This window comes from Monopterus albus, unplaced genomic scaffold (genome assembly GCF_001952655.1).
Source record: "Monopterus albus unplaced genomic scaffold, M_albus_1.0 scaffold7.1, whole genome shotgun sequence".
NCBI lineage: Eukaryota > Metazoa > Chordata > Actinopteri > Synbranchiformes > Synbranchidae > Monopterus > Monopterus albus.
Genome location: NW_018127887.1, coordinates 1,429,606 through 1,457,309, shown reverse-complemented (window position 1 = coordinate 1,457,309; position 27,704 = coordinate 1,429,606). Strand labels below are relative to the sequence as shown.

Below are 27,704 nucleotides of genomic sequence, written 5' to 3'. Positions count from 1 at the left end.
TCCCTCAAAATCTATTAACTTCTGTAACAAATCACTTGCCTCATTCCGTACATGGGTCATGCTTGTTGTTGTTGGTTCAAACGCTCATCTGCCGTCGCAGATATCAATATACCTGCGTGTTTCTTCTTCATACATCTGAGGGTCCAGCAACCCCTTCATCTCCGTGTCTTGGCATCCTGGGCGAGCTGGTCCTGGGTCCTGATTCCTTGTTCCGAGGTCTTGTCACTAGTCGATCATACCTCAGGAACGCGATGTCTCCCCTCTCCCTGGCCTCCCTTAACTTCGGCATCAACTCCCTTCTTCTCTTCCTCACAGACTCGGTGTAATCTTCATTTATATAAATGTTGGATCCTTTAAGCTTCTTTGCTTGTTGCAATATGGGTGCCTTATCTTTCTCTTTCATCAACTTTACCATCACCGCCCTCGGACCACGATCCGAAGGTTTCCCCGACTCTGTGAGCCCGATCCATCTCAATTTCTTGATGAATTTGCAGATTATTCTTCAGAATCTCCTTCACTTTACATTCTGCTTCCGACCAGCTTTCTCCAGTTGTCTCCTTGATTCCCTCAAAGATCAAGTTTTTTCGCTTGGACTGTGCTTACAGATACTCCATTTTGTCCGTTATAGTTATTAAACTCTCACACGTTTTGTAGACGTGATCCCTCGTTTCCTTGGTTTGTGTTTTCTGTTCACCCATGGCAGCTTTAATCACATCCACCTCTTGCTGGGTAAACTGCAAACTCGTTTATCTCCTGTATTTCTCTGGTCATGTCGTCGAATCTCTTGTTTGTCTCAATTAGTTGCACGAAGCCTTTGAAGCTTTCCTGCTGTTGGTTCATCAGCGCGATGTACATCTGTTTCTGATGATCCACAATGTCCATTACTTGCGCCGCTCTGTGATATATTTCTTCTGCCTCCATATGCTCAGTCGCTTCTGATTTATTAGCTCTTTTCCCTCTTTGACGCATTTTAGTAGTTGTAAAGTATGTTCAAAGACTTGAAGTGTAGAACAGACAAGAGGAGCAGTAAAGACGTCTGCTCTCGCTTGCAACCCAGAAATTACATGTCAGGTTTACCCAATAGTTCTTGCTACCAAAAGCTTAGACTGTACGAGGAGTCCTGGAATTGCCTTCATTATGTCTATTTTGTTCAAAAACTGATGTGGTTTAAGTCTAATTAAGAATAAACCTTTTTTTTTTTTTTTTTTACATTGTGTGCACATTGGGCAATATGGCCAAAGAGTGAAACGCTGCTACTCATGGGAACCCCACTGACTTGTCATTGAGCGCTTTGGTAACTGCCTAAATATAAACAAAGCATTGAGAGAAAAAAAAAATTACAAAACTAGCTATTAACAATTTTAGACATAAACCTGTGAACATATCTGTGCAGATTCTCAGTCATCCAGGTCATAGTAAACCGCAACCGAATTCCAAGGTTATTTCGGTTGCGATAAACCTGTGAAGCATCATGTAGTTTGTCTAAAATGTCAGTAAGGATCTAGTGGCTCGAGTTGTCCACCGTCACCTAATGTGTATCCGCTGTTTGTTCTTAAGCGTTTGACAGCATACAGGGGAATCCATTTACCCATCCTTCAAAGATCAGACAGCAGTTATTCTCCTGCCACCCAATCCCCTAAAAAAAAAAACCCTGAGTGAACTGCAGGTTCAAGTTACTCAGTTACCCATTAATCCAAATACAGTTAATGAGTGTCATACATAATGGGAATGGTTTGCTCCAGCATTAATAAACATGACTTCCCACATTCACATAGCTAATCATTGACTCAGTGACTGAAAAACATACACGTACACCTTGATGTTGATGGACACTAATGGCTAAACGAGCACCATACTAGGACATTATGTTGTCATACTAGGACATTACGCTGAGTCAGACTAAATATTAACTTTTAACTCCTCCACATACCAAAGTGGTGTGCATGACGCACTAGTAAGAGACATACTTGACATTTAAAGAGTGTACAGGGTGGTGTCTTTTTGATTTTGGAAAGACTAAAAAAGAAAGTAAAATGAATAAAATTGTCTAAACAATGCTTTTTCTGCTGTAAACTGCAATTGCTAGCATGTCTAGGTAAGTAGTTACTACCTACTACTAGCTACAGTATCAGATTTAATGCTAAAATTAGCAGCTCTATCCAGCTTGTGTGGATTTCAAAAGGTTTGCAGCCCAGTAACTAAAGAGGTTTTTCCATTATAGGAACCTACCAAAATGTGTCAAGGCGAGTAAAGCCCATAACGTGTTCTGTGTTTGTTTCCATTGTTGCGTGCCCACTTTGGAGGTGCGTTCCAGGAGCTACATTTCAGCGCCCCTCAGGAGGCAGTACTAAAATCAAGTTCCAGGAATGCAAGGGGGAGGAGGTGTGTGCACGCACAGCAGTCACTCGTGATTGGTTAAATGTCCGCTCTTCACACCCCATCATTAGCATTATAAGCACAGTGTGTAAAGAATCAACTATACCAATTTAGAAGTAAAATGAGGATTTCCCTTGTTGGTTTCACAGTAAAACGTCAGGGACCATGGGTAATCCCTGTATTACAGCAAAGGTGACACCTAGCTGTCATGTGCTGGGCCACAAAGAACAATGAGATTCTGCCAGAAAGAGGTCATACAACATTAGTGATTTGGTTTGCACTTTTAAAGCTGGATAAAAAGCAGAGCAACATATGTTACAAAAGATGCCAGTAGCCTGTGCCAAGGTAGACGGGAAGCACATTGATTGGTTTTGGTACACCAAACCTGCGTCCCCTCAAAAATTTTGAGTACCAGCTAGCATTAGCACTAGCAGTCAAGCTCATGACCAAGCCTCTTGTAATAAAATTACTTCAAACAGCAGTCACTCATGTTTGCATTTTCATTTCATGGAATTACGATAAGAGCTCTGAGAAGTAGCTACACTGCTAGCGCAACTTCACATTTTATGACAAAAGACATGATGCCAGTTAAAACAGTAAAAGGACTAGGTTCAAAAGGTGAGAGTGGTTGACTCTGGCTATAAAATCCAAGCACAGTGCTGTCTCAGCTTAATGCAGAATGTATGGGAAAAGTGAAAGAGCAGTATTACATGCTTTGCCACCACCACTGACACATGCGCAAATGAAAAGCTTCTTTTGTCTCCTTAGTTTAATATTAAGAACCAACCATTTCTATGCTATGAAGCTAAGAATTTTGGTTGGTAAATACTGTTAGTCTCTTACCACTACAAACCGCGTATGTGCAATCTCAGATGGGATGGCATAAACAGAAAACTACCTAAAACTACGTCTAGATGATTTCTTCTACGTTTTTTTTTCAGCATACTACGACCTGGATGATTGAGAATTTGCTCGGACACGATGGCGTAAACAGTCAGAGTTTGACAGAAATAGCAACAGTAACTGAGGGACAGTCAGTTATATGCATATATGTAAGAAAAGATGGAAAAAACAAAGAATTCATGCATACATACTGTGCATACTTATGCATGTGATAAAATGGTAAGCTTTTATTTGTTGGGAGATAACACAGCCACCTTCACAGTTAAAGATATCACAGTTATTTTCCTCCCTGGCCCTCTTCAGACTGATAATGTGTGTCTAAAGCACTCGCCTGTTGTGAGGCAAATATAGGACCCGTTAATGTCACTGTCTGATAACTCCTGCATGCACCAAAGCAAAAGGCACCTCACTCTTGTTCTCTACCTTTCTGTTATTTCTCTCCCAATCATTCATCCTCTCTAATTTCATCATTCTGCCTCTTCTCCACCTTTCTCTCTCCCACGGCCATTTTGTTCCCACTCCCATTTCTCAATTGCCTGTCTACCCCATTCCTTCCCCCGTCCATTCTGACTATGTGTCTTTGAGTCTCAGTATCAATCTCAATCTATGTCTCTTGGCTTGGAATTAATCTGACGAGTCTTTCCTGATCACCAAACTTCAGCTTTCTCTTCCTCTCCCTTTCCCTCATTATTTCTCTATGCACAAGATTAAACTCCCACATGTGGGTCGTGGAGGAAACTACAGACATGAATCAAACAGGAGAAAAGGAAAGAAGAGGTGGAAAGATGGGAGGATGCAACAGCAAAAGCCTGAGAGAACAAGGGAATGTTCATCGATGGCTGTCAGCCACAGTTTTCTTTACGATGCATCATCTGGGTTTCTTTGCAGAGTGCCATCTTTGCTCCTTCACTACACACATTTTTCTTTGTTTTCCAACCTCTTCTTTGTCTCCTTTGACTTTGTTCCCACCCTCCTGTCTTTATTCACCTTTTACCTCTTTCTGCCAGCTTCTCATCTGCCACCTTCTTAGCACCCCTTCCTCCACTCCTTCATTGTTCCTTTCTCTGGTCTCTTCTGATCATCTTCAGAGGCTGCACAGTCAAACTCCTTAATGGGAGTGTGGGAGTGCTGAAATGTGATTCCCCTAAACTAGAGTCCTACTAAGAATCACAATGCTCTATGAAGCACTCTTGCTTCATAGATAGACCCATTTCATAAGCAGAGTGCCAAACCTGGCTGACCTGCTTACATGAGTTGGGGTTTAGGTGGAGCCAAGGTTTTCTTTCAGTGCACTGAGCCTATTGAAGCTAAGATGGGAAAAGGTATGTAACTAGTGAGGAATGGGCACAGCAGCTCATGCCCCAATCAACAGGTTATGATTTTTTTAGTACAATTTCATCCAGAGGTTACACCAAATTACTGTGATAAACATTACTTAAACTGTGAATTGATGAAAAATATATTGGAAAGCGACAAAAAAAGAACATCAGCCTCCAAGTAATTTTGGATGCTGATCCACTGTTTCAGGAAACTTCAGTGAACCAGTTCAAGGTTGATCTGTGCAAGACCAAGCCAAGCAAATCGTATAGAACCAGTGCCTGACCCAGGAGAGACAGATAAACTTTAATGCCCAAGTCCTGTCCTCTCCCAATCAGGGTTCCAGGCATGAATGTGGGTTATCATAACACTGAGTGAGGATGCAAGCTGATAAGCATGACTGATGTCATCTGCTCCCTTTGACAAGAGCTCTGGGAATTTAAGCAAAGGAGCTAGTTGTGATATATATTATGTGGAGGCCTGAATTCCTTGTACTGAGATTTTAAAAGGTTATAGTGTAAATAAATAAATCTCAAAGTGAATCTCTGCTTATTTTTAATGAGGCTTGTGGACATACTTATTATGCATCCAAATCCTTTACATAAAAACACTTAAGGGTGCATTGCAATTTCTGGTTTAATGCTGGTAAAAATACCCAGATTTATTAAGCTCCACAGCAAATACCTTATCAAAACTTTCACCGCTGTTGTCTGTTTAATTTCTTTTCTGCTTAGTGATGCTGTTGCAAAGAAACATGGTGGACCAGCTGAAATGTTCCAAAGTAAACAACACAACACTGCTAAATGTACTATTTGCAGGAGAGCTGTCACAACAAAAGGACCATCAACAAGAAGGGGGAGCTTACTCACATGTCCTCAGGTGTCCAGTGTAGGAGAACCTTCACCTTGCCAGACCCCTCTTTCCTTCTGGCCAGCACCTGCAGAGACAACCAAGCACAACATAAGTTGGGCTATAACATACATGAAGAAATATTAAGTGAAAATGACATACTCTTGTCCTCTTGCTGTGATTTCACTCAGTTTGTCTCAGTTTCCCTGCTGCCATTTGGCACAGGCATGAAATGTGCATAAATGTATCAGTTTTAGCTAATATTGCAGTATTCTCTGTAGTCTGTGCAGAACCAGCTTCAAAGACGTGCCCCCATCCCAGATTCATCTCACTAAAGAATAATGAGGTTACATGCTTCAAACATTCATTACACGAATAACCAATGTGAGCACTCTTAATAATGCATGTGAGGGCTCATTGAGATTTCTATTTTCAACAGGATCTATTCCACATTCCGCTGCAACACACTGTAAGATCAAGAAATTTAAAGTCAGACAAAAGTTTGATATATCCCAAGTAGCTAGACTTAACAGAGAACCATTTATCACAGCTGACATTCTTCAGAGCCACAAAGGTGGACATGGGGTACACACTGAGCAGTTCTCACCATAACCAAGTCACTGTTGTTGCTGTGGAATATGTCAGCACCAGATGCTTCGGTGATTTACAGATGTGTGTCTGATGTAGACCAACACCCACTCTTTAATGTATGCTGCAGAAACATGGCACATCGTGTTCACTTTGTTCTGATAACTGGTTTGACTGCTCACAACATAATCTGCCAACACAACCACAAACTGCGAAGTCTTCTTGTGAAAATACACTTAAAACAATACCAGAGTTCCTGAATAGTTGGTGCTTTTTACACATAACGTGATCCATCACGCTGTGCTAGTTTACAGTAAAACGGGTCTGGAATTCAGACAAATATTGTCAGTACGGAAAAGAAAAGGTTGAAAAATAACCAGGAATGTTAAAAATAGCCACAGCTATAACCTCGTGTGTCAAATGGCCCTTTTTGTGAGCAATGCCTATTTTTAGAAAAGTGAATTAGCTCACATGTGAAGAACTTCTCTTACGCACATGAATATCTGAAATTATTTTTGTGACTCTAGGGACTGGCGGCACCACTGATGGAAACTGGTTTGAGGACAGGAGGGAGGAGGCTCCACCAAGATAAGAGACACAGGCAGAGATGTAAAATCATTCTTAATCGCCTGTTACTGCTTACCTAGTCTCCCACCTTTCAGCTAAATAACAATGTTGCATATTTTTATGCTCAAGAGTCATGTTTTTTCCTTCTGTCGAGCACAAAGCTTTCCATACTTTCTCTAAGCTAACATAATACAAAAGCACACACTCCATTTTGCTATCACTACAGATTTTGATAAGTTTCCATGTAAAGAGATGTCTGGAAGAAGTCCTGATGAAAGCATAAGGGACACAAACACATTTATGTAGTTACAGACTGTTTAACCTTTTGGAAGAAATACTCAATTTAGATTTGCAGATATTAATTTTGTTTTTGTTGGCTTGCTTCTGCTTAACTGTGCCTTAACATTTGTCCATGAGAAGCTTTACAACTATTGGCCAAGTCTATAATTTAACCATGTTGTTACCTTTTTTTCTGCAGTATATGGTTCAGATATAAAACTCCTTAAAGTGGACAAGAGAACAAGTAGGAAGAGCAAAGCAGCAGTAGGAGCAGGAGTAATGACAATGAGAAAAATGACTTGGAAAATCTCAGGCTTTAACAGACTCTGGCAGACCCTGTCAAGCTCTGTCAAAATGGACAGAAAGCATCTGTAAACTGCCATCTTCAGATCACTCCACAGATCTTCTCTGGGGTTTAAATCTGAGTTTTTGCTGGGCCACTCAGACACAAAAGCCAATCCAGTCTTTTCTTGGCAGTATGTTTAGGTCTTTGTTGTGCTGGAAGATGAACAGTCACACCAGTCTCAGGTCGCACTGCACTCCGGAGCAGGCTTTCTTCAAGGACCTCTCTGCATTCATTCAGCCTCTCTGTCCCTACTGCTGAAAAGCACCCCCCACACTTTCATGCTGCCACCATCAGGCTGATGGTGTTTTAAGGAACAGACTTTAATTCTCTATAGACCCAAGATAGGGAGGGAGGGAGGAAACAGGGAGTGAACAGTGGACATTAGTGTGGCTCCAAAACAAGGCAATGAAAACTGCAGGACTAAATCTGGGGGAGGGCAGGCCTGCTAAAACTGGGTGCCTGTCAAGTGTCAGGGGATCAAGCTGTGGATGACGCAGATTAGCACAATAACAAAAGTATCCCATCATAAACATGACTGGATTACTCTGGTGTGTCAGCAGACCCACTGGCCAAACTCCACAGAACCCCCATGGCTCTGCTTCATCTCCCCAGGCTTGGGAGGGTCCACTGGGGCCTGGGGTCTGACGCACCACTGCAGCTCTTCTCCACCACAATCCTCCAGGGGTTACAGAGCATTAGAATGTGTGCCCATCTGGCCAGATCTCCTTCCGATTCCATGACCCTGACCTTTACTCAACTTTCATTCCCTTGTTCTTTTCCTCCACATCTCAGATTCTCACCATTTGTTGCTCTCCCTCCCCTGGCTGGTGTTTCCTCCTTCTCAGTCTGTGTCCAAATTTGCAGTTACCTCTCTTAACCTCTTCCCAAGCTTTATCTTCACTTTTTTTCCCCTGAGCTTTTCTTTTAAAAGTCTTGGCTGCTCATGAGCAGATGAGGTTTGTAGGAGCAGCGCAAAGCAGAAATGAGTGGAAATGGGCTGAGCTGAGAGCAAGAACAATGCTGTAGTGAGGACATGAACATTTAACAGAGTGTGTCCAAAGCTCCAAACAGTTAGCTACAATATCAAAGTGGCAAAAGTATAACAAATTTTAATGGGAAACAGATGCAAAACATGGCTTAATTGTTTTCTGTTTGCATGCTGAAAATGTACATGCATGCATTAAAAATGCCTGTATAACCTGCATCTCTATCTCTGACCCAGTGTGGCCCACTTCAAATTTAAAACGTCGCGATTGGATCAACTAATCTCTTTTGTCTACCTGGAACTAAAATGTTTTTGTAGTTCAATGACTTTATATCATATTATGAAAATTATCTTGTACAGTAAAATGATTTTGTTCTGTACATTTCTGTTGTGTATTTTAATTATTCTGCAAGCAAGCTATAAATGAAAACTGAAAAAGTTTGTCTTTTATAGATCTGAGGGGTTTGGTCTCATGTAATTCAAGGACGATACACCTGGAGGCATAATCAAGTGTTGAAATGTTTAGCAGCAGCTATTGACAGCAGGCACTTAGAGGTAAACTCAACAGGAGAAGAAGAAACAAGAGGGCATTTTGTTTGTTTGTGAGGGTGAAAAAGGTAGAAAGCAGGTCTAGATGATTATATTCCTCCAGTTTAGAGGCAAAAATGACACAATCATGCAACTGAGGGTCTTAAACAAGAGGCAGAGTGCCCCCTAGTGGAACCAAATAAAAATAGCAGTCCTTCAAAACAAATCTGCCATTCCAAAATCTCATTACTGTTAACCTTCTTTAATACAGAAATCATCCCAGAATTCAATTTAAACATAAAACAGAATCAACTACAGTCTTTACATATTTAAAAAAAAAAAAGCCAACAGTCAGCTGTTCATGCTTTGGCTTTTGCTTCTCCTGCTACAATATAATACCTCCTGTACAACTCCAAGACTTTGTACAAAAATCAGAATGCCACCTTTTATCCCTGATCTCTGTGTACCAGCTGCTACTCATTGTGTATAAATCCATAAACCGGTAGCCAGAGGCTAACACTACATGACATACATGAGTAGTGAAGCACTCACCGTGCTGTGAAAGACCACACTGTGGCCGTTGCCCACACTTTCAATGTGGGTGGCAAGGTTGAGACAGATGGCCCTGTGGCGAATAGCGTCCATGGTTTGAGCATCAAAGAAGTCATGGGGCCTCGCTGGTGGAGAAGAAGGACAGACTCAGAAGAGAGCAGAGTCAAATAAATATAACAGCAGGGTTCTGTCTTGAGGCCACAACATATTTTAACATTTGAAGTTATTAGAAAATCCATTTATTCAAGAGTTTAGCCTCAGGCCTATGCAATGCATTTTACAGTCAAATACACAGTACATCTGTCATACAATAAATAAGTGCATTTAGGTGAATAAAACATATTCCCATCATCAGCCTCGTTACTGCAGACGTTGCACGTCACTGTGACATAAGAGACTCAGTGGATACATATAGTTCCTGGACTTGCAACAAAGACAGCAATCAACAGGGAATGGGTATTGCAAAAATATTGACCTCTAGAAAGCTATTAGTATTCATCAGTAATGATCAGAATCTTCCTGAGCACAGACACACCTCCTAAAAAACACAAGAAAAAAATCAAACATTGTTCTCTAAAATACAGAACCGTGCCAATCTGTCTACCTAGCAAAACCATATGCTCCTGTCTTAATGTATGTGTGGTGCAGAAACAAAAGAGATGTGGGCAGTTAGAACCTACAAACATCTGTATGAGCACAGCATAAAAGGCACTACCAAAATGCATCCAGCTTGCAATCTTCACAAAAAAAAGTGAAAACATTTTGAAATAAAGTTAGTCTGTGTGCCTGTTAGGTACGTACGTAGGGAGCACCTGCGTTTGTTCTTGAGTTTCTTCCTCTTGTTGAGCCCAGCCTTGGAGGGTAACTCCTCCTTGAGTTTAGCCTGGCTGGACATTTTAGAGGAGCTCTGCTGGCTGAAGTGACTGGGCACATGGCGAGCCAGCCCTCCTTGGGAAGCAAAGCTGGCGTTGCAACCGCCAACTACACACTGCCTCAGAGCACAAAGATGCAGAAAATATGACATACTTGCTATGTGAGTTTTGGGTCACTGACACATAGTGTATGGTCACAGACACTGAAACACACACAACCAAAACTCTATTAACCACAGGTTAGCACATCATGTCTGAGTTTTACCTTGAAGGGTTTATCTCCACTATGTGTCAGCATATGTCTCTGGAGCCAACTCTGACTGGTGGACGGTGTGTTATACACCTTACAACCCTTCCACAGACACACAAACACCTGAGGAACACAGACAGAGAAGGGGTTTATATAGGAGTCATAGGATTAAATAAAAAGATAATACATGGGGAGAAGCGTAAAAGAAAAAAATAAGAAAAAATTGGGGCATAGTAAAACAACACACTGCCGAGAGAGTAGGTAAGGCACCCCTCCTCTCTGCCCATCTACATGAATGCCCCTGATATGCTCTGCCAGGTCAGGACTAGAGTTGAAGCACTGTGGACAGAGGTCCCAGCAGCAGGCGTAAGCCACCGTCTTGGCCCCAGAGGAGCTAGTGCTGTTCTGTCCGTTCATCATAGCAGGGGTGGAGCGTCCACTGGACACTGTGCTTTCCATCTCCATCAGGGTACTGCTGATACTGAGAGAGAGAGGGGATGATGGAGTGGGTAGAGAAAGAAGCAAGATAAAGAATGCATCTCCACAGTTATAACACATGGGAATTTCTTCACTACTTGGATCAGGCTTTGCACATCCGTGAAGAACAGGTGTAGATATTATAGCCACATTAAATGGTCAGTATGCATGAACGCCTTCAGGCAGCAGCTGATTCTCCATGCATGCCACTTTCATGCAAAACCAATGATGTCATTTGGACGCTCCCAGCACTCTATTATTAATTTGTTGTGCTATCCACATAACTGAAGGGCTCACAAGCAATAGTTTGCTCATCAGTCATTCAACAAGTGCCTCTTAGGGAACTTCTCCATTACCAGGCCATTGATTTCGCTACAGGTTTTGACACTAAAAAGTCAAGGTGGAACTTTTTCCTGTGCTCACCTTGAAATCTGAGTTTAAGGCCCGTATAACATTAGTTTTGGGACACAGCCTATGAACCAGTTTAGAAGCCATGTGATGGGAGAATCTGAACCCTTCAGGACACGTACAGGATACTGAAGGTCGTCTTTCCAGTGAGGCATCTTGCATCCAGTTAATAAAGCGAGCTTCACTAGCAAACTCGAAAATATGGCAAGTTAAAAAGAAAATGAACGAGGTGTAGGCTGGTTAGATATAGGTTAACGTTAACTTTAGTACATTTATTACAGAAACGAGCAAATTATGCGTAGTTTGACTAACTAACATGCAAACATTCTAATTGTTATCCAGTACTCGTTGAAATATGGGAGTAAAGACAGGGCTGTCTGCTGCTCCCTATTCACACCCAACACTGCTGGAGACCAACCTGTCCTCCGAGTCCATACGGCTCAGCGGTTCACCGTCGGAGGATGATATCTCCACACTCGGCCGCCTCTTGTCGCCTAACTCGGCGCCTCCGACGCTGGCTTTCTCCCCGTCTTCACAGACTGTTTTGCTCTTTTCACAGTCTATCGCCGAACAGCGACTGTCTTCTCCTGGCTCCTCCTTCGCCTCTTTCACTGTGTTATCGTTGGCAGGATCGTTGTTAACATCTCCTGGGTTTTGCTGTGAATCTGGTTTTTGCACCGGTCCTTCTGGAGCGGCCGTCGCCTCCTGGTTGACCATTACAGGGCTGTCGTCTGTCACCTCCTCCGTCGCGGCCTTGTCTGCTGCTGAAGAGGCCTTCCCTTCGCTGGGCTCTGCGACCACCACTTCCATTTTCGGTTCTACGCTAATGCCAGGCTCCTCTGTTTCCTGTTCGCTAAGGTCCTTTTCTTTTTCCTCCGTTTTGCCCTCGTCTGTTTCTGCAGGCGGTGCATCATTCTCAGGACTCAACGCGGGATTTCCTTTTGTAGCGGCAGCGGCTTACGGACCGCCAGACAATTTCGGTATTGAATTTTACCCGTGACACAGTCTAATGCTTTACTGCAGAGGGAGGGTTGGGTTACGTCACTCTGTCTGCCCTCTGATTGGTCAGAGGCGCCACGAGGAGTGTAAAGTCTGACGTTGGTATTTAAACTTTCAATGTGTTTCCGAAATCCCACAGCCTGTTTTACAAAGGGAAGTCTATGTTTTCAACAGCAGTTTCCCATAGCAAGGTCAGGGAGCTTTCCTTTAGGGATGATGCGCATGGATGGATTACTGAACAGGCCTATCCGAAGACACTTAGGGGGCTCCTGGGACAGACCCCGTTTGAAATGACTGAATCTTCCTCGTTGGGAAGTCAATCAAGTGACATGAAAAACACGAAAAACCACACACAAAAAAGCAAAACTACAAGGACACGTGGAAAAAGACGAGACTCAACAACTACAAGGCACACATTAACTACAAGTAGATGCGAAGTAACCATCAAATGACACAACATGTAAATGACTATAAATGCAGAATGACCACAAAAAGATGCATAACCACAAAACCTCATACAGACTCAGTTCAACAAAAAACCTCAAACTAGACTCAGCTGAACAAAAACAAAAAAACAACAAAAACAAACAACCACAATCAGAGACAATCAGGCCATTTGCTTAGTTTAATCTGGTATAATGAACGACTTCTGTAAAAGCCTGCAAGTATCTAGATCAAAATGTATTTATTAACAAATATATTGAAATATTATCACACTACCATTTGTGAACATGAACTGGGGTTATCCAGCTTGGGCTTTAAGAATTATTTTTAAACCCTGGGAAAGGTGAAATCTCAGCGCTATCACTGATGCATTAGCAACAGAATGGCCACACGAGGGCGCCATGGTGCTATAGTTAAAGTGTGAGGGGACTCGGGTCACAAATTATCCCATATTCACCTGTATGTGTAGCAAGCAAACAACTTAGTTGGATTATATCTTATCATTCTAAACGCTAAAAGTTTACAAATGCTTACAGCCTGAATGTAAACATCTAGAATAAGATTTTCCATGTTGTGTTGAAATTAATTCAGTCATGAGTTTATGCTAAAAGTATTGGATTGCACCATGGACTGCATAGTTCTCATGTTGCAGTTGAGTAAGTCGGGATTTTTGGTTTTATTCTCAAATTGTCAAATGCAGCTGGTCATAAGGGTGGTACAAACACAATGCAGGCACTTGTTAAGAACAGCAACATTTATTTAACATAATATAAAACAGATGGGTTATGAACATTTTCAAATCAGATCTAGTGTGTAACCATATTCTGAACACATCCACCCATCCTGTTGTACCATATGCGTTATATACACAGTAAATCTCTGATAATTACACTTTGTACACACAAAACATTATTCCTGTATTTTGTTTTTATTGCTTTTTACATGTGCTCATCTTTTTTCTAGGACTTTAAACCAACATTCCATAAAATAGAACCAAACTGTTTTCTCTCCGTTTAAATATATTTCTCAGCAATACAAAAAAAAAGACAGTATAGAGCGAGTTAAGCCAGAACATTCACATAAGTGTCAGCAACAACGTGACAGGGAATACAAAAGATCCTATTTTAAATAATTATAACCCAGAAACAGGAGAAATTACAATTATAATCTTAGTCTGCAGAAATAGTGGCTCCTCCTTTCATTATCATAGAGGGAGCTACAGTATATCTTTCATATACTCATCTCTCAAATAAACAAATGATCTTTACAAAAAATGGATAAATACAAATGGTTAGCTGATGACCAAAGTCTGAAAAACAAACAGTGAAGTATAAAAGACTTAAGTGAACTAAAATCATATGAAAACATGGTGAGATGTTTTTGGACATGTGGTGAAAGATGACTGGAAATTGTCACAGACCCTTTGGCTCACAGTCCAACAAGAACCCAATAAAACCATGTAAATAATAAAAATAAAAGCCCTGTGAAAACTGGAAAAGGAACTGCAACAATAAAAACGGCCAAAGCTGTATTGTCTCGGCAGCTTGAAGAGAGTGTGGCGCCCCCAGAGATGTCACAAAGAACATGCCGTTGATGGCAAAGGAGCTTAGGATGCCACAGTGAGCATGCAGAAGTCAGAGGTCAGGACACCAGAGTATGCGGTTCAACTTTCTGTAGGCCATTGTGCTGATGTCCATGCACAAGTCTTCAGGTCTGCAGGGGTATATTTATGGCTCTATTGCCGTTTCCTTCATGTATAGGTTCTCACTGAGGCCAGAGCCTGAGCTGCAGAAAGAGAAGGTGAGAAAAAGTTCAGCTATATTCCAAAAATAACACCAGACACTGGACAGCTAGCATTCCCTAAATCCAGTAATTCTACTGAATATTACAGTCTTTGGAGTTTTATCAGTAGGCAACACATGCTGTGAGTTACTACACAGACTACAAGAAATACACACAATGTGCTGGGTAAAGCTACGGTTACGGCAGCTAGAGCAAAACAGTTCACATATAAACACATAAGAGTTTTCACCCCTATGCTTCTAAACAGTATTGGGGAAGCTACTTTGAAAGCGTAGCTTTACAAGTTACCCATTACTTCACACTGAAAGAAGCTGAACTACAGCAAAGCTACTCTAGGGAGAAATCTAGTATGGTTAACTAAAGCTACTTAGAAAAAGTAGTTCAAACTACTTTGGAAAAAATATCCAATTGATGATGCTCATGTGATATGAACTTATGACAAAATATGATAAAGAAAAGTCACATGCCAGCACAAAATGCTACTCAGTTGAGTTTTTTTTTTGCAAAAAGTGTCTCCTTGTTGATTGGTCATACATAATTCATCTGAAAGTGCAGGGAATGTCAGCTTCGGCTCTGTATACAATGTCCATCAGTCAGACACCTGCCTTCCAGAAACTAGAGTCCTGCTGGGGGTATTGCACCAAGCAGGGTTACTCAGTTAACCAGGTAACTTCTAAAATACCATGTATCATCTCTGAACATTTATTAATAAATAGCAATAATCCATATTTATGATTAACTGACACCTAATACAAATTCAGATTAAAACATTAAAAAACTATTAACCAAATATTTTTCACAGGTCAGCTGACAATCCAGCTTCCTTGAACACCCACAAGACCTACACTAAACAATCCCATATAAGCTTATCACAAAAACAAAACGGCAAGGAATATTATATGTTTGTTGCCCTTACTGGCGCTACTACACACACATGAAGTGAGACCCATCAGTGAGCTGAGGGGGCGTGTTAGGGGACTGTGGAAGGGGTGGGGAAGAGGACGACAGGCTTTTCACTGCAACAAAACAGAACAGCATGTTGAACACAGGCACACACAATATAACAAAAACAAATTACATCAGCAACTAATTACTAAATGGCCAACAAACACAAATAATCATTCATGTTAATTAGATGAATGAAGAAGCAACTGGGACTACAGTGATAAATGACATGCACTGTGGAGGCAATAAAAAAAGTAGTAGCCGCTAAAAGCAGGCTCCCACTAGCGTTTGCTTTATCACATGCATTGTTTTGATCAAATCCCCTCCACCTTCTTTTTTCTCTCTTTTGAGACCTACCTGCTACCAGCTTGCTGCGTTTGGAGGCCTCTGCTGCCAGCTTGTAGGAGATATTAATCATCTTCTCTTTCTCCTGTACAGTAACCTCCTCTTCAGTCTCCTCCTCTGGGCTTAGAGCCAAACTAGGCAGCACGCCCTGCACGCTGGAAGAACACACAAATACAAAAAATGGTTTCTGTTGTATACAGCATAAAACTTTTATTAAAAACATTTTCTGAATAAACAGACAAAAAAAGCTCTCGTTTAAATCAACTCAAGAGGGTTGACATTTAGAATAAAATGTCATGGTGGCTGTGAGATTAGAACATGGACATTTCTCTGTACATGAAAGGCACTTAGTGCTGTACCTGTACAGACAAAACAGCCAGGAAATGTAGCCTTTTTAGCAGAGGTGTAAGTAGTACTGTAGAAATACTCTGTTACAAGTAAAAGTCTTGGATTCAAAATGTTACTTAAGCAAAAGTACATAAGTATTAGCATCAAAATATACTTCACTATGAAAAATGTAACAGCAGCCTTTATATAGAGTGGCACATTTCACAATGTATATGATATTATTGGATTTTAGTTACTGATGCATTATTGTGTTCATCGCTTTAATGTTGCAGCTGGTAACGGTGCAGCTAATTTTAACTTATAATGTGAAGGAGCTTGTGGATTTCCCACTGGGGATCAATGAAGTTCTATGATTATATTGCATTTTGCTTTATTCGTCCGATTCTGAAAAGGCAACAGTAACTAAAGTTATCGATTAAATGTACAGAGTACATTATTTTTTTATCTAAAATGTAGTGATGATGAAGTATGAGAAAATGAAAATACTCAAGTAAAGCACAGATAACTCAAAACTGTACTTAGGTACAGTACTTCAGTAAGTTACTTTTCACCTCTGCTCTTTTGTACCATCTATAGTATGTGAACTTAGTCCTACTGTTTGACCCCATAACGTTCCCATCATAGCTGTGGCTCAGGAGATGGAGCAGCCATCCTATAACCGGAAGGTCTGAGGTTCCATTCCCATTCTTCCCAGTCCACATGTCAGTGTCCTTGGGCAAGACACTGAAGCACAAGTTGCTCCTGATGGCCAGAGCCATCTGTTAGAAAATATCTGTGATCACCAGCCATGATAGCCCTTTACCAAAGGATTTTTATCCAATATCGAATGCCCGAGCAGACCTGTCCATGCTAATAAATAGTTACTGATGCTGTGTTTACCTGTTTTGGGCTATGAGGGCCTTGATGCGGTCAACTTTCCTCTGCTTATCAGCCTCCTGCTCAGGGCTCAGAGCCTCCTCCGGGTCTGATTCCACATAACGGTCAGGAATCAGCACTTTGTCAGGCACAGAAAGCTGAAGAAACACAACCAGAGGAAAAACATTTCACATAACACATTTAATATATATAAATGGAATATAATGTGGTTCACAAATAAAGCAAAAATAGAAAAGGACACAGAAGCTGAAATAAAATGGCATTCATTAGATGCTCATTATCGTCATCATCTGTCTAGAGTACAGTGAGACTGTTCCCATTTTGGCTGCATTAAAGCTAAATGTAGCATCACCACCGTAGGCTTTGTCCTACAGCAAGAAACAACTGATGTGAGACCTAAGTTGTAAGGAGTTCAGTGATGTAATCCAGAGGAAGGCCATGAACTCTTCTAAAACAGCAAGAAGCACATTACAATCAAGTTTCCAGCTTATAATTAACTCAGTTAATTAAGATATTACCCTGGGAATTTTGCACCCACACATGTTAAAAGAGTGGGATGTTTAGGTAAAACAAGGTGCTACACTAAGTGCAGTGATTTTCATGATATTTAGTTACGGAACAAACTCATCATGTTTTTTTCAGAACATCATTTGTTACAAAATACATCTTGGCTTTTAGTTTCACTGTATTAAAATTAGCAATACCAGTATCACAGCTTCTTTCATTCTGCCACATTTAACACACCCACAATACTTAATGTTCTGTTGGTAAGCCCTCTGTCCTATGAGTAGGAAAGCCAACTGCTGTGCCTTACTTCTCTGTCCACGTTGAAGTGGTCAGGCTGTGAAACTTGTTTGAGACGGGTGATCTCCTCAGCAGGAGTCTCCTGCTCCCTCACCACCTTCTGCTGCCTGAGAGAGGCCTCCAACTCCTGAATATCATTGTTCATCACCTCACCTCTGTGCCTCATTTGGGTCTAGAAAAGACACAAACAAAACAAAAATGCAGAGAGAGATCAGATCATGTGACAGCTCACAACTATTCTGAACTTTAACGCTGCCTTAATGTCCAAGTAATGTCAGTGCCAGTCATCCAATACCTGCATGATGCGGAAATGGTTTTCTTTAGTAAATGAGTGACTGCGAGAGGGTGTGTTCCCCTGGCTGCTACCCCTGATGCCATGGCCTTTTCTCTTCTCCCTGAGGGCACCCTGCTGGTGGCGACGGATCCTTTCCAGCTGCTCTTCCACACTCATCCTGGGGCGGCCACTCTCCGCAGCACACAGCTGCTGTTCCACTGCACTGCGTGGGCGCTCCTTCAAGCCAGGCAGGACAACCACAGAAACCACACAAAGGGACACAGACAAACATATGCATTGAATAGAATTTAATAATAATGCAGCATCAATGTCAATTATTTAATGTTAGAACACAAATGGTAAATTTTTACTACAAAGCCAGTTTGGGCGTGTAGATAAGTGGACTAAGTGGTCAGATCTCATGATGCATTGTTCGCGATGATGTACTGTTGACCAAGATTAGAAACAACTACATTTTCTCTACCAATACTGGACACACTGGAAAAACATTTACTTATTTAAACAAAGTTAACTGCAAAGATTGACATAATAATGCTTGTAAATGGCGCTTTAATGGACACTTTCTTAGGCCAAAACTGAGCAGAGATGCAACCACTTATGGAAACATCCTGACTGCTGTGCACTCACATACTCATGTTGGTACACATGGGTGCACTCAAGACGCGCTGGAGGCTGGTTAATGAGCCTGATGATGTGAAGTGAACTGAGCAGAAGTTGTTCACTCGTAGGTCTGTACCATCTTGAATGGACTGCCAGATATGGATTCAGTCCAGAGCCCTGGGATACAGTCTCCATCGTCCAGATTGCTCAAAAGGCTGATATCCAAGGGCTAAGCTGAACTCTACAGGCCTGTGACACATTCTTAATACCATGGGCTATATGGCCTACAAGGAGGACTGTGTGGGCATATGTGAACACACTGGTTTTTAGCCACCTTGTTTCAAATACACACAGTAAAAACAGGAAACATCCTACCTACAGTGTGGTGCACTAATGACGCAAATAGTATATTTAAGTTGTAAGTGTCTAAGGCTTACAAATGTATAAATTAAGCTTGGCATCTATTTTATTAGTCTGATGTTGACAGTATGAGTCACAGTCTGGCCCCATGATGAGTGGCCTCTTCTACACGTTAGCTTTCAACCAACAGTTTAATAACCAAAACAACCAATTAAGAGGAGACAGCTGATGGCAATATCTAGTTGCATATGGTGACCCAAAAGGTTACAATTTACAGCTGTTAAAATTAAAGTTGCTATTAGAAGTCACATCATCTCCAGGGCAGTGAGCAGTAAAGTTCCAGGACTCACCATCCTAGGATCAGGCTTCTTGCTCTTCCTTAACGTAACATACGAGGCTATGGAAGAAGACTCAGACACTGGAGATTTAGTCCTGGGTGGGACGATGCCAACTGGGTAGGACATCCCTAGCAAGAGATAAGAGATGAGTAAACCACCTGGTTCAATTACAGAGAGCCTGCTTTAATGCAGCATATGAATAGCAATACATTGAGTAGTAAGAAACTTCTAAATGGCTAATCATTCAAATTTGAGTACATAAGGTTTCATCATGAGAACGGCAAATAACACAGCCACTGAATTCTTTTCATCTGTTTAGTAATTATTTTAGTTTGCAATTTTCAAATACAGTCAAGGTTACAAATGTGTAAAAACTGATGTGTGTGTCTAATGAAGGCCACAAATGCATGTTTGTCAATCTACAAATAAAAACCTGATATAACATTCAATGATCAGTAAATGCATTTTAAGGAACTGTAATTATGAGACACAAATCTTTTTTACACATTTGTAACCTTGACTATATTTGTAAATTGCAGAACACAGATTTGTGGCTAGTTATGAGAGGATTTTACACCCACAGATCCTCCTCTGTTGCTCTTTCGAAGGATTATTCAGTCTTTCCCCTGGTCAAGTCTTTTGTTGGGTGAGTGTTTCCTTATCCTATTCGAAGGTCTAAAGACAGGGTGTTGTATGCTGTACAGACTGTAAAGCCCCTTGAAGCAAATTTGTGATTTTTGGCTATACAAATAAAAATTGAATTGACTTCTTTGATTCTCTGAGACTTCCAAGTTTAACCCTGGGAATATACATAAAACATGGCATCAAGTACTCTACAAACAATACAGTATTTCTGGCATCAGAACTGCCAAGTTGCTACTATTGATTGTGTGGTGTGGAACAAATGTGAAACTACAGTGAAATCATTCATCTGGATTCTACTGTGCAAGCTAAACAATTTGCTCTTTAGATTAGCCTAATCCATCCTGTCTCAGAAAACAGACTAAAATCTAAACCAAGTCGAATTATTCCAGCACTGACACACATTTCAACCTGGTAAAAAAAAAAAAAAATCTGAGAGATGAAGGAACAAGCGATAATGTATTTATGGAGTGTAAAATGAATCCAGGCAAATGCAGATACAAATGCCAATGCATCCACGGCAACCACTTTAAGACAAATAATGGCTGGCAGGAGAATATGTTTGCGATATGACCTAACTTATGCCTTTTGGGGAAAAAAACCTGTGCCAAAGTGACATCTGTGTGAATGCCATGGCAGCTATCAGTGCTTGAAACAAGTGAACTATGCTTGTGTTGTTTTAATTTATTTGGCTTCAGTGAAAAGCTGCACAATTATTAGAAACTGGCATCTTATTACTTGGTTCTACTCTAATGTACCTTTGTTTCCAGAATGTTCTTTATCAGACAGATGTTCAGATCTGTCCTCTCCATTGCCCTCGTCCACTTCAGCTACTGTGGTGAGTTCTGGTTCGCTCTTATACAGCCTGTAGTCTGGACCCTGCACACAAGCAACAAAACACACATGCAGATAAGAAATTACATAATGTGACAGAAGAACCTCAATGACAGTGACAAACTAACTTTTTCTTTTTTTTTTTTTTTTACAAAATGATGCCTTTACAGTCAGATAAATATTCCAATATAAATGTATACAGCAAATGCAGTTTGAGTCAGACACACAGTTTTACAGCCAAATGGAAAAACAGGCAGCAGGCAGATGCAATCAAACTCAAGAATGGCTTCATTTCAAACAAAGGACAGAACACAGCAAAATGTAAATATTACATTTTAACACATTTGCATTAACAAAACAAAATAAAAACAAAAAAAATCACAAGCAAGGCTTTATCCCACTAACTGAAAAAAGATGATTAAAATATGGCACTGAGTAAATGTAGGGATATTATTCAACCAAAAACAATCCAAAACACGAGATGATGGCCAAAATGAAAATGAAAACCATCACAGTGACTGAGGACATGTGATGACACGACTGAGGGCAGGGTCAACCATGTGCTCAATGTGTCAACAAGCTTACGCTATGTGTGCCATTCCTCTGATTGGCCTTTCTGTCCTCCAGCTTGTGGAGTGATGAAGGGCGCACACCAGCATGAGAGGGCACAGGGGGCACAGTAGGGGGATTGGGCTCATAGGACTGGGGTAGCGGTGGCCGTGGGGGTACTGAGTCCTCCTCCTGGGGATTATACAGGGCACCAGAGGACAGGAAGAAATGTGACACATGGTGCCACCACACATGTTCAACCACTGTCTGACACAGTAGCTCTTGCCCAAAGGACAGACAAACCAGAAAGACAGAGCGCTCCATATGCTTACAGCATGACTGACACGTGCAATCAGATACCACCGCTCATACTGCCCATGACCAGGGCTGGCAGTTTGAGTACTCCGTTTATGTTTGTCTTCATCTACATATCTATGGGAGACTTCTGTAAGGCTGCAACCACAGATTGTTTTTATGATTTGTTACTTCTACCATATTAATAGGTTAAATGCTTAGTCTATAAAATGTTTGACAACTCCCTAAATTCCAAGTCTTCAAGTTGCTTGTTTTATCAGTCACTGGAAAAACCCAAATATATACAATTTACAATGATATAAAACAGGCAAAGGTAAAATGTTCACATTTTAAAAGCTGGATTCTTGGCATAAACAGCTAATCGATTAAATGCCTAATTGTTTCAGGACTAGAAAACTATATGACCACATAAACTGGATTGTTTTCTAGTGGTGTCTCACCTCATTTTTGTGCTTGTTGGTTTTGGACCCACAGAAGTTCATGCCGTCAGAAGCATTTCTTTGAGCTTTGTGTTTACCGAGAGCCTCCATCACATCTTGAATCCTCCACAGCTCTTTCTGGATGTGGACGTGCTGCTGACTGGGAGGCTCCGTCTGAGTGTGTGCAGAAAACAGAGACAGATTGCCACACATTACTGACTGATTAACATCTAAATGAGTTCTGAGGCTAATTATGTAAGATTAGAATATAAAAGAAGGAGCAAAGTGCAGAAGGAAAGTGAAAGAGAAGGAAATGTGCAACAGTGAGAGGGGAGATTATGTATAGTATCTACTAAGGTGTGTACTGATCTGTATCGTCTGTTAGAAATATTAGTCACAGAGCAGTATCAGCAAAGAAGAGAATGAATGAAAGAAGGGATGCAGATAGAGGAGCAAGAGATATGCACACAAATATTTCCTACTTAGTGATGACAGATTTCTACTTGTGCAAAGCACAGTGAAGAAGAGGGGCTCCCTGCTGGCCCTCTGACTTCTCTACTTTGATCTTACATCGACTCTGACTCAACTAGGACTAAATGCAAGAGCAGTTTCTTTCTGTCTCTACACCTTTCCCATGATGAAGGACAAGATAAAAGACTTAATTAAGACCTGGTCTATCACTGCTACAGTCATCAGTCACTCACTGTGTTATTCTGATCTCCCAGTAATCTCCCTCTACATTCAACTAAGGGCACTGGAGCATAGATATCTTCTTTACTTTTCCCCCCAAAGTCAAAAAGAATGTTGCTGGGAATCTGCCACATTTCAGATTTCTCTGAGGCTCTGAATTATATTTACTCCAACCAAAGATGAACTATTATGCCATGGCAGTGTTAGACAGCAGAAGTGGTGCGAGACTGAAGTAGTGCAGCGTCTGTCTCAACAATAATCGTACCTGAGGGCTTCTCAGTGCCTCTAACTGTTCCAGCAGGTTGTTCTTAGCGATAGTCACATCTCCTTCCAGCTTGTCATACTCCCTCCATGACCGTTCCAACTCCTGGTTTGAGAGACAGTCTCTGAATGTTAGAAAATTAAGCAGGCACAAAATCTTGCTGGCCCTCTTGAAGAAAGTGTCATTGTCCATCTTAGTTTGTGTGATGTGCATGAATGCATTGCATGACTCACAGCAGTGGCTCTGGACAGCTCTCTGCAGGTACTGAGCAGGCCACTCTGCAGCAAGTCTCTCTGCTGGATGACACTCTGCATGGCAGCTGGGCTCTCAGACCCCATCTCTATCTCCTGGCTGGCTGACAGCAGTGCTGTCTCCAGAGTGTGCTGAAGGAACATACAAATCAAATACACATACAGCATGAGGATGTAATTGGTCACCATAAACCTTTTAGATCAGCTAACTTTAGAAAAGTTACAATTAATTATTTAAGACTGCACCAGAGCTTCTCAAACTTCTCAAGCTCATGACCCTGTTTTTAGCTCCCAGACTCTTTACAAGGTATTAAATTTTAAAAAGGTTTGGCTGCAAGTTACTTATTTTCTTTGCTGGTAAAAATGTGAATTATTTATTATGATTAATCACGTGATTACTTAGTCAATAAAATGTCCATTAGCTGCTCTCAAAGCCCAAAGTACAGTTTTCAAACTTCTTAGTTTGTCCTATCAACATTCAAAAAACAAAGATATTTAATATCCAGTAATAGGTAACGACAAATATGCAAAAAGCTCAAACTGATATCCTTACTGGAGCAGCTGCTTCACTCATTAATCCATAAGCACAACAATTTAAAGTCTGGCAAGTGATAAATCAATTAATCAGCCAATAATTTCAGAACTTAATATTGTGCCAGCTTTTTTTTTTAATTTGTTTATTATTTGTTGTTTTATGGGCATTGGGGTAACTCCAAATAAATTATACATTTCACACTTCCAAATATCCTGTAGTTGGTATGTGTGTCTCCAGTGTTGAATTATGTATACAAACACAGTGCATTACCGTTCTTGCTTAGGTTTCTTCGTTTGCCTGTGAACACATTGCATGGCTATACAACCCTTGTATGTCATCAGACATCTCTTGCAAGTTGACAGTAGCTAGGCAATAGTAATGCAGTACAACATATACTGTATACAAGATCTATTTATTCTTTTGTTCTGTTTTGTGCACATAAATGTAACGCAAGCTACAGTATCCTTATAATTCAACCAAAATGTCAACTGTGTCTTCTTTTTGCATAACATCCTTGAAAGCATTCTAACAGTGTTTTGCACGAGATGCAATAATGACAGATGTGCAGTGTTTAGTCACCTTCTCTCGGTATAGCTGCTGAAGTTTGTCCTCCTGTATCCTCACAACTTTATCCTGTTCACATAACCTGCTGAGTTTGGCCTGAAAAGAAAACAATAAAGAGCTGTGAGCCATTATGTACAGCTGAAGGGAGCATCAAGTCATAAAAAGTACATAAAAAGTGCAACACTGAACTTACATCAATGTCAACCTCTTCTGGAAAACTTGTATAGACAGGCTCTCTGAAGTCTTCTGGACTCAACTGCAAAGAAAGCCAGCACATCAGAAAGAGACACCAAGTATACACATACACAGTAGAATCTGGAGATCTAATGCAGTGTCATGACAAGGCTCTCTCACTGAGCCATGGGATTGGCCCTTGAGTTGAAACTCGAGTTTCACTGAGTCAGACAATCTAAGTTAACAAACCCACAATGGGAGGGCAGCCAGCCTAAACAAAGTCTCTCCTCAGATGATACTGGTGCCTTATGTTTCATCGCCCACAGCCATTTGTCTCCATCAGCACAATGCAGTGGTTTTATTGGAAATGCAAGGGGAAGGCACTTGTTTACTAAACTCTAGATTCAGCACATAAGCTGTGTCCACCAACTGTGCTTATCTTCAGCAATGCTCTGCTTATTGGACCAAGGACCCTGCTTCTCTAGTAGCTGTGTGTTGCCTTAAGTCAAAGTGCAATATTAACAGAAAAATAACCAGAAATCTCCTTAGCACATTTTAACATACAGTACTGCACTTCATAATGCTCAGAACAATTACAAACAGATGTACTTTATAGCAGGATAAAATACAGTCAGTAAAATTGTTCACATTAAAAATGCAGGCAGTTTCAGCATGTTGCTAGTGTCAGACGGTAATGTGGTCAACATATTGATACAATTATTCTATTTATGTAAGAGAAAGTGCATCCTTCCTTTTGTCTTGTATTACTCATCTTCATCTCAGAACAGCTCTGCTACAAACAGAGGAAATGATTTCAACTGCATTGGATCCCACGTTTCCAGATAATGCATTCATCACATAATGCTTCATCAGTCACCCACTCTTCTACAGTCCAGACATATTAGGACAGTGCCATTTTTGTGCTGCGTCTTTCTACTCACATTGATTTTATAATAATTATGGCATTTCATAACCAATGTACCAACTTTAGGCTTTAATTGATAGTATATCCTTAAATTACTTAAATTATAATTAATATAAGGCCTTAAATTCTTTGCAGTCAATGACTGGCTGGGCCATAACCTACAGATATCAGCAGACACTTGGTGTCTTTCTTGGTGATGCCAAAAACAGCTAGGAGTGTGCACACCACTGACATGATTTAAATCTAATGTGCTAGCCTACAGAGCCAAGCAACAAAAAATGACTTACTGCCCAAATACTTTCAGACTCCACTTTACCAAAGCTCCGCACTTGCAGCTGCACTCTTTCACCTCTTTCCTCAGCTGAATCACACAGTACAGTTAAAGCAGGTAGGACCTGAGAATCACATGGCATTCCACACAGAGCATGCAAACTCTCCGAGAGCTTAGAGAGCTTCACTGTAGTGTTATGTGGTGTGGACGAGTGATGTGGGAAGAAAGGAAACAGACGTCTGGGAGCTGAACAGGTGGGAAAACAGCTGTTGTGGGCAGGTATGCAGATGAATGAGTGATGGGGAGAGGTGGGTGGGAGCGTTCTTCAGTGGCACTTTTACACCTTGAGAGGCGGTCACAAAAGTGACAAAGTGATACAGTATGTTGGCCATCGTCACATACAAGCTGACTCTCTTTATCCTTTACATCAGCAGAAGGACAAGAGAGGATGAGGGGAAGGAATGAAGACAGATAAAAAGGAAAACAGAGTTTACCCAAGAAAATCTTCATCTGTGCACTCCATGGGCATATTCTTAAGCATCTAAATCCTGACATCTGAACAGTGTTTGACTGACTGGAAAAGGATTTCAATAAAAAAAAAAAAAGCAGACCAGCATAGACCAGAACAGCAATATTCATGCATCCCAAAAATAAATCTACTTTATTGTACTTTACTTATGCTATAAAAACAATCCCCTGCACGTTTTCACACATACTACATCATTATAGTATTTGGCAATGAACTGGGCTGATACAGTACGTGCCAAGTTCAGTAACACAGAATTAAGTCACACTAATTAAAGTCTTTCTGATAAGTCTAGGTGGCTCAGTTAATGGGAGGAGACACATTCTCTAAAGAGGCGTTATGAAAAATCCCACACAAATCATCTGGTACTAGACAAAACAAGATGCTGCTACCTACAGTAAATGATCACAGCTTTAGCTTTTGAATTAGGCTCGCCCAGCAGTTAAGTGAATATATTCTAAGCACAGAGCAAACTGTATCCAGCTTCCACATACAGACCTACAGTGAGGAAGAGATATTACTCAACAGTTAAGCACACACATCAAACTACTATTTTACAAGCCATGCTCATATTTGGCATGACTTCTCATAATAACAGAGAACAGTCAAAAGCAATGGATGAACAGATGCTTGCAATACAAACAATATAGGGAGACCACTCTCAAAATGCCATGAGTACTTGAACACCGAAGGAAAAGCATTGCAAAACAGACCAAAAGAATAACAGCGACTGGTGAGGATGAGGCGGAGCAAAGCCTTTGGCTGGCCTTACTTGCTGGTAAAGTTGAGGCCTTGGGGCAGAGTTCTCAATCAAAGCGTGAGTCATGATGATTAAAGGGTCATTTTCCTTCATCTAGTCCAGTGTGGAGAGGAGTGATATAGTAAGTGTGAGTTTATAGCAGTGTTTCAATTTAGAAACAACAATCATAATGTTGTTACACCTTTGTTGCTCTCTGAATAGACTCAATCATAGATGCATGCATCCACCGTGGACAGTTAGGGTTACAGCAATGGGAAGCAGTTAGAGACGCTTGCAAACAGGATCAGAAGGACAATGTAGTGCAAAGCTCATCAACAGTAAAAAAAAAAAAAAAAGCTCATGGTAAACCTTCATGTAACTTTTGTTGTGATGTATGTGGTAGTAGATGGTAAATGTTAAGCCTCATTCCTTTACTGTAGAAGCAAAATGACATATTTCTCAATGGTTACATAAACCAGTAAACATGACATTATCATGTCTATAGTTATTATGATAAATGTGTCATTGTGCCTCTGCATACTGTAATGTGCACT

General features: G+C 40.9%; 2 protein-coding genes across 14 annotated transcripts in view; both read right to left on the bottom strand.

Moving 5' to 3' along the window:
- LOC109974521 (zinc finger protein AEBP2-like) overlaps window positions 1–12,248 on the bottom strand; it is a 23,947-nt gene extending 11,699 nt beyond the window's left edge. For all 3 annotated transcript variants that reach the window (XM_020624744.1, XM_020624751.1, XM_020624735.1), the window contains exons 1-6: window positions 11,716–12,248; window positions 10,683–10,893; window positions 10,428–10,535; window positions 10,092–10,278; window positions 9,291–9,415; window positions 5,466–5,533 (exon numbers count right to left, since the gene is read on the bottom strand). In XM_020624744.1, the coding sequence (XP_020480400.1) occupies window positions 5,466–5,533; window positions 9,291–9,415; window positions 10,092–10,278; window positions 10,428–10,535; window positions 10,683–10,893; window positions 11,716–12,107 (1,091 nt within the window). In that variant the 5' untranslated portion in view covers window positions 12,108–12,248. The remainder of the gene's footprint in view (window positions 1–5,465; window positions 5,534–9,290; window positions 9,416–10,091; window positions 10,279–10,427; window positions 10,536–10,682; window positions 10,894–11,715) is intronic.
- A 1,239-nt stretch (window positions 12,249–13,487) lies between these two features.
- Window positions 13,488–27,704, bottom strand: part of LOC109972826 (pleckstrin homology domain-containing family A member 5-like) — a 65,736-nt gene continuing 51,519 nt past the window's right edge. For 3 of the 11 annotated variants that reach the window (XM_020622013.1, XM_020622031.1, XM_020622057.1), the window contains 14 exons: window positions 24,709–24,771; window positions 24,531–24,611; window positions 23,399–23,548; window positions 23,169–23,270; window positions 22,235–22,387; window positions 21,516–21,671; window positions 20,855–20,975; window positions 19,467–19,582; window positions 18,157–18,372; window positions 17,872–18,033; window positions 17,061–17,194; window positions 15,846–15,988; window positions 15,478–15,559; window positions 13,489–14,525 (listed from right to left, as the gene is read on the bottom strand). In XM_020622013.1, the coding sequence (XP_020477669.1) occupies window positions 14,468–14,525; window positions 15,478–15,559; window positions 15,846–15,988; window positions 17,061–17,194; window positions 17,872–18,033; window positions 18,157–18,372; window positions 19,467–19,582; window positions 20,855–20,975; window positions 21,516–21,671; window positions 22,235–22,387; window positions 23,169–23,270; window positions 23,399–23,548; window positions 24,531–24,611; window positions 24,709–24,771 (1,737 nt within the window). In that variant the 3' untranslated portion in view covers window positions 13,489–14,467. Of the gene's footprint in view, window positions 14,526–15,459; window positions 15,560–15,845; window positions 15,989–17,060; window positions 17,195–17,871; window positions 18,034–18,156; window positions 18,373–19,466; window positions 19,583–20,854; window positions 20,976–21,515; window positions 21,672–22,234; window positions 22,388–23,168; window positions 23,271–23,398; window positions 23,549–24,530; window positions 24,612–24,708; window positions 24,772–27,183; window positions 27,265–27,704 lie in introns of all 11 variants that reach the window. The other 8 variants (XM_020621986.1, XM_020622004.1, XM_020621995.1 and 5 more) reach the window with 7 other exon arrangements.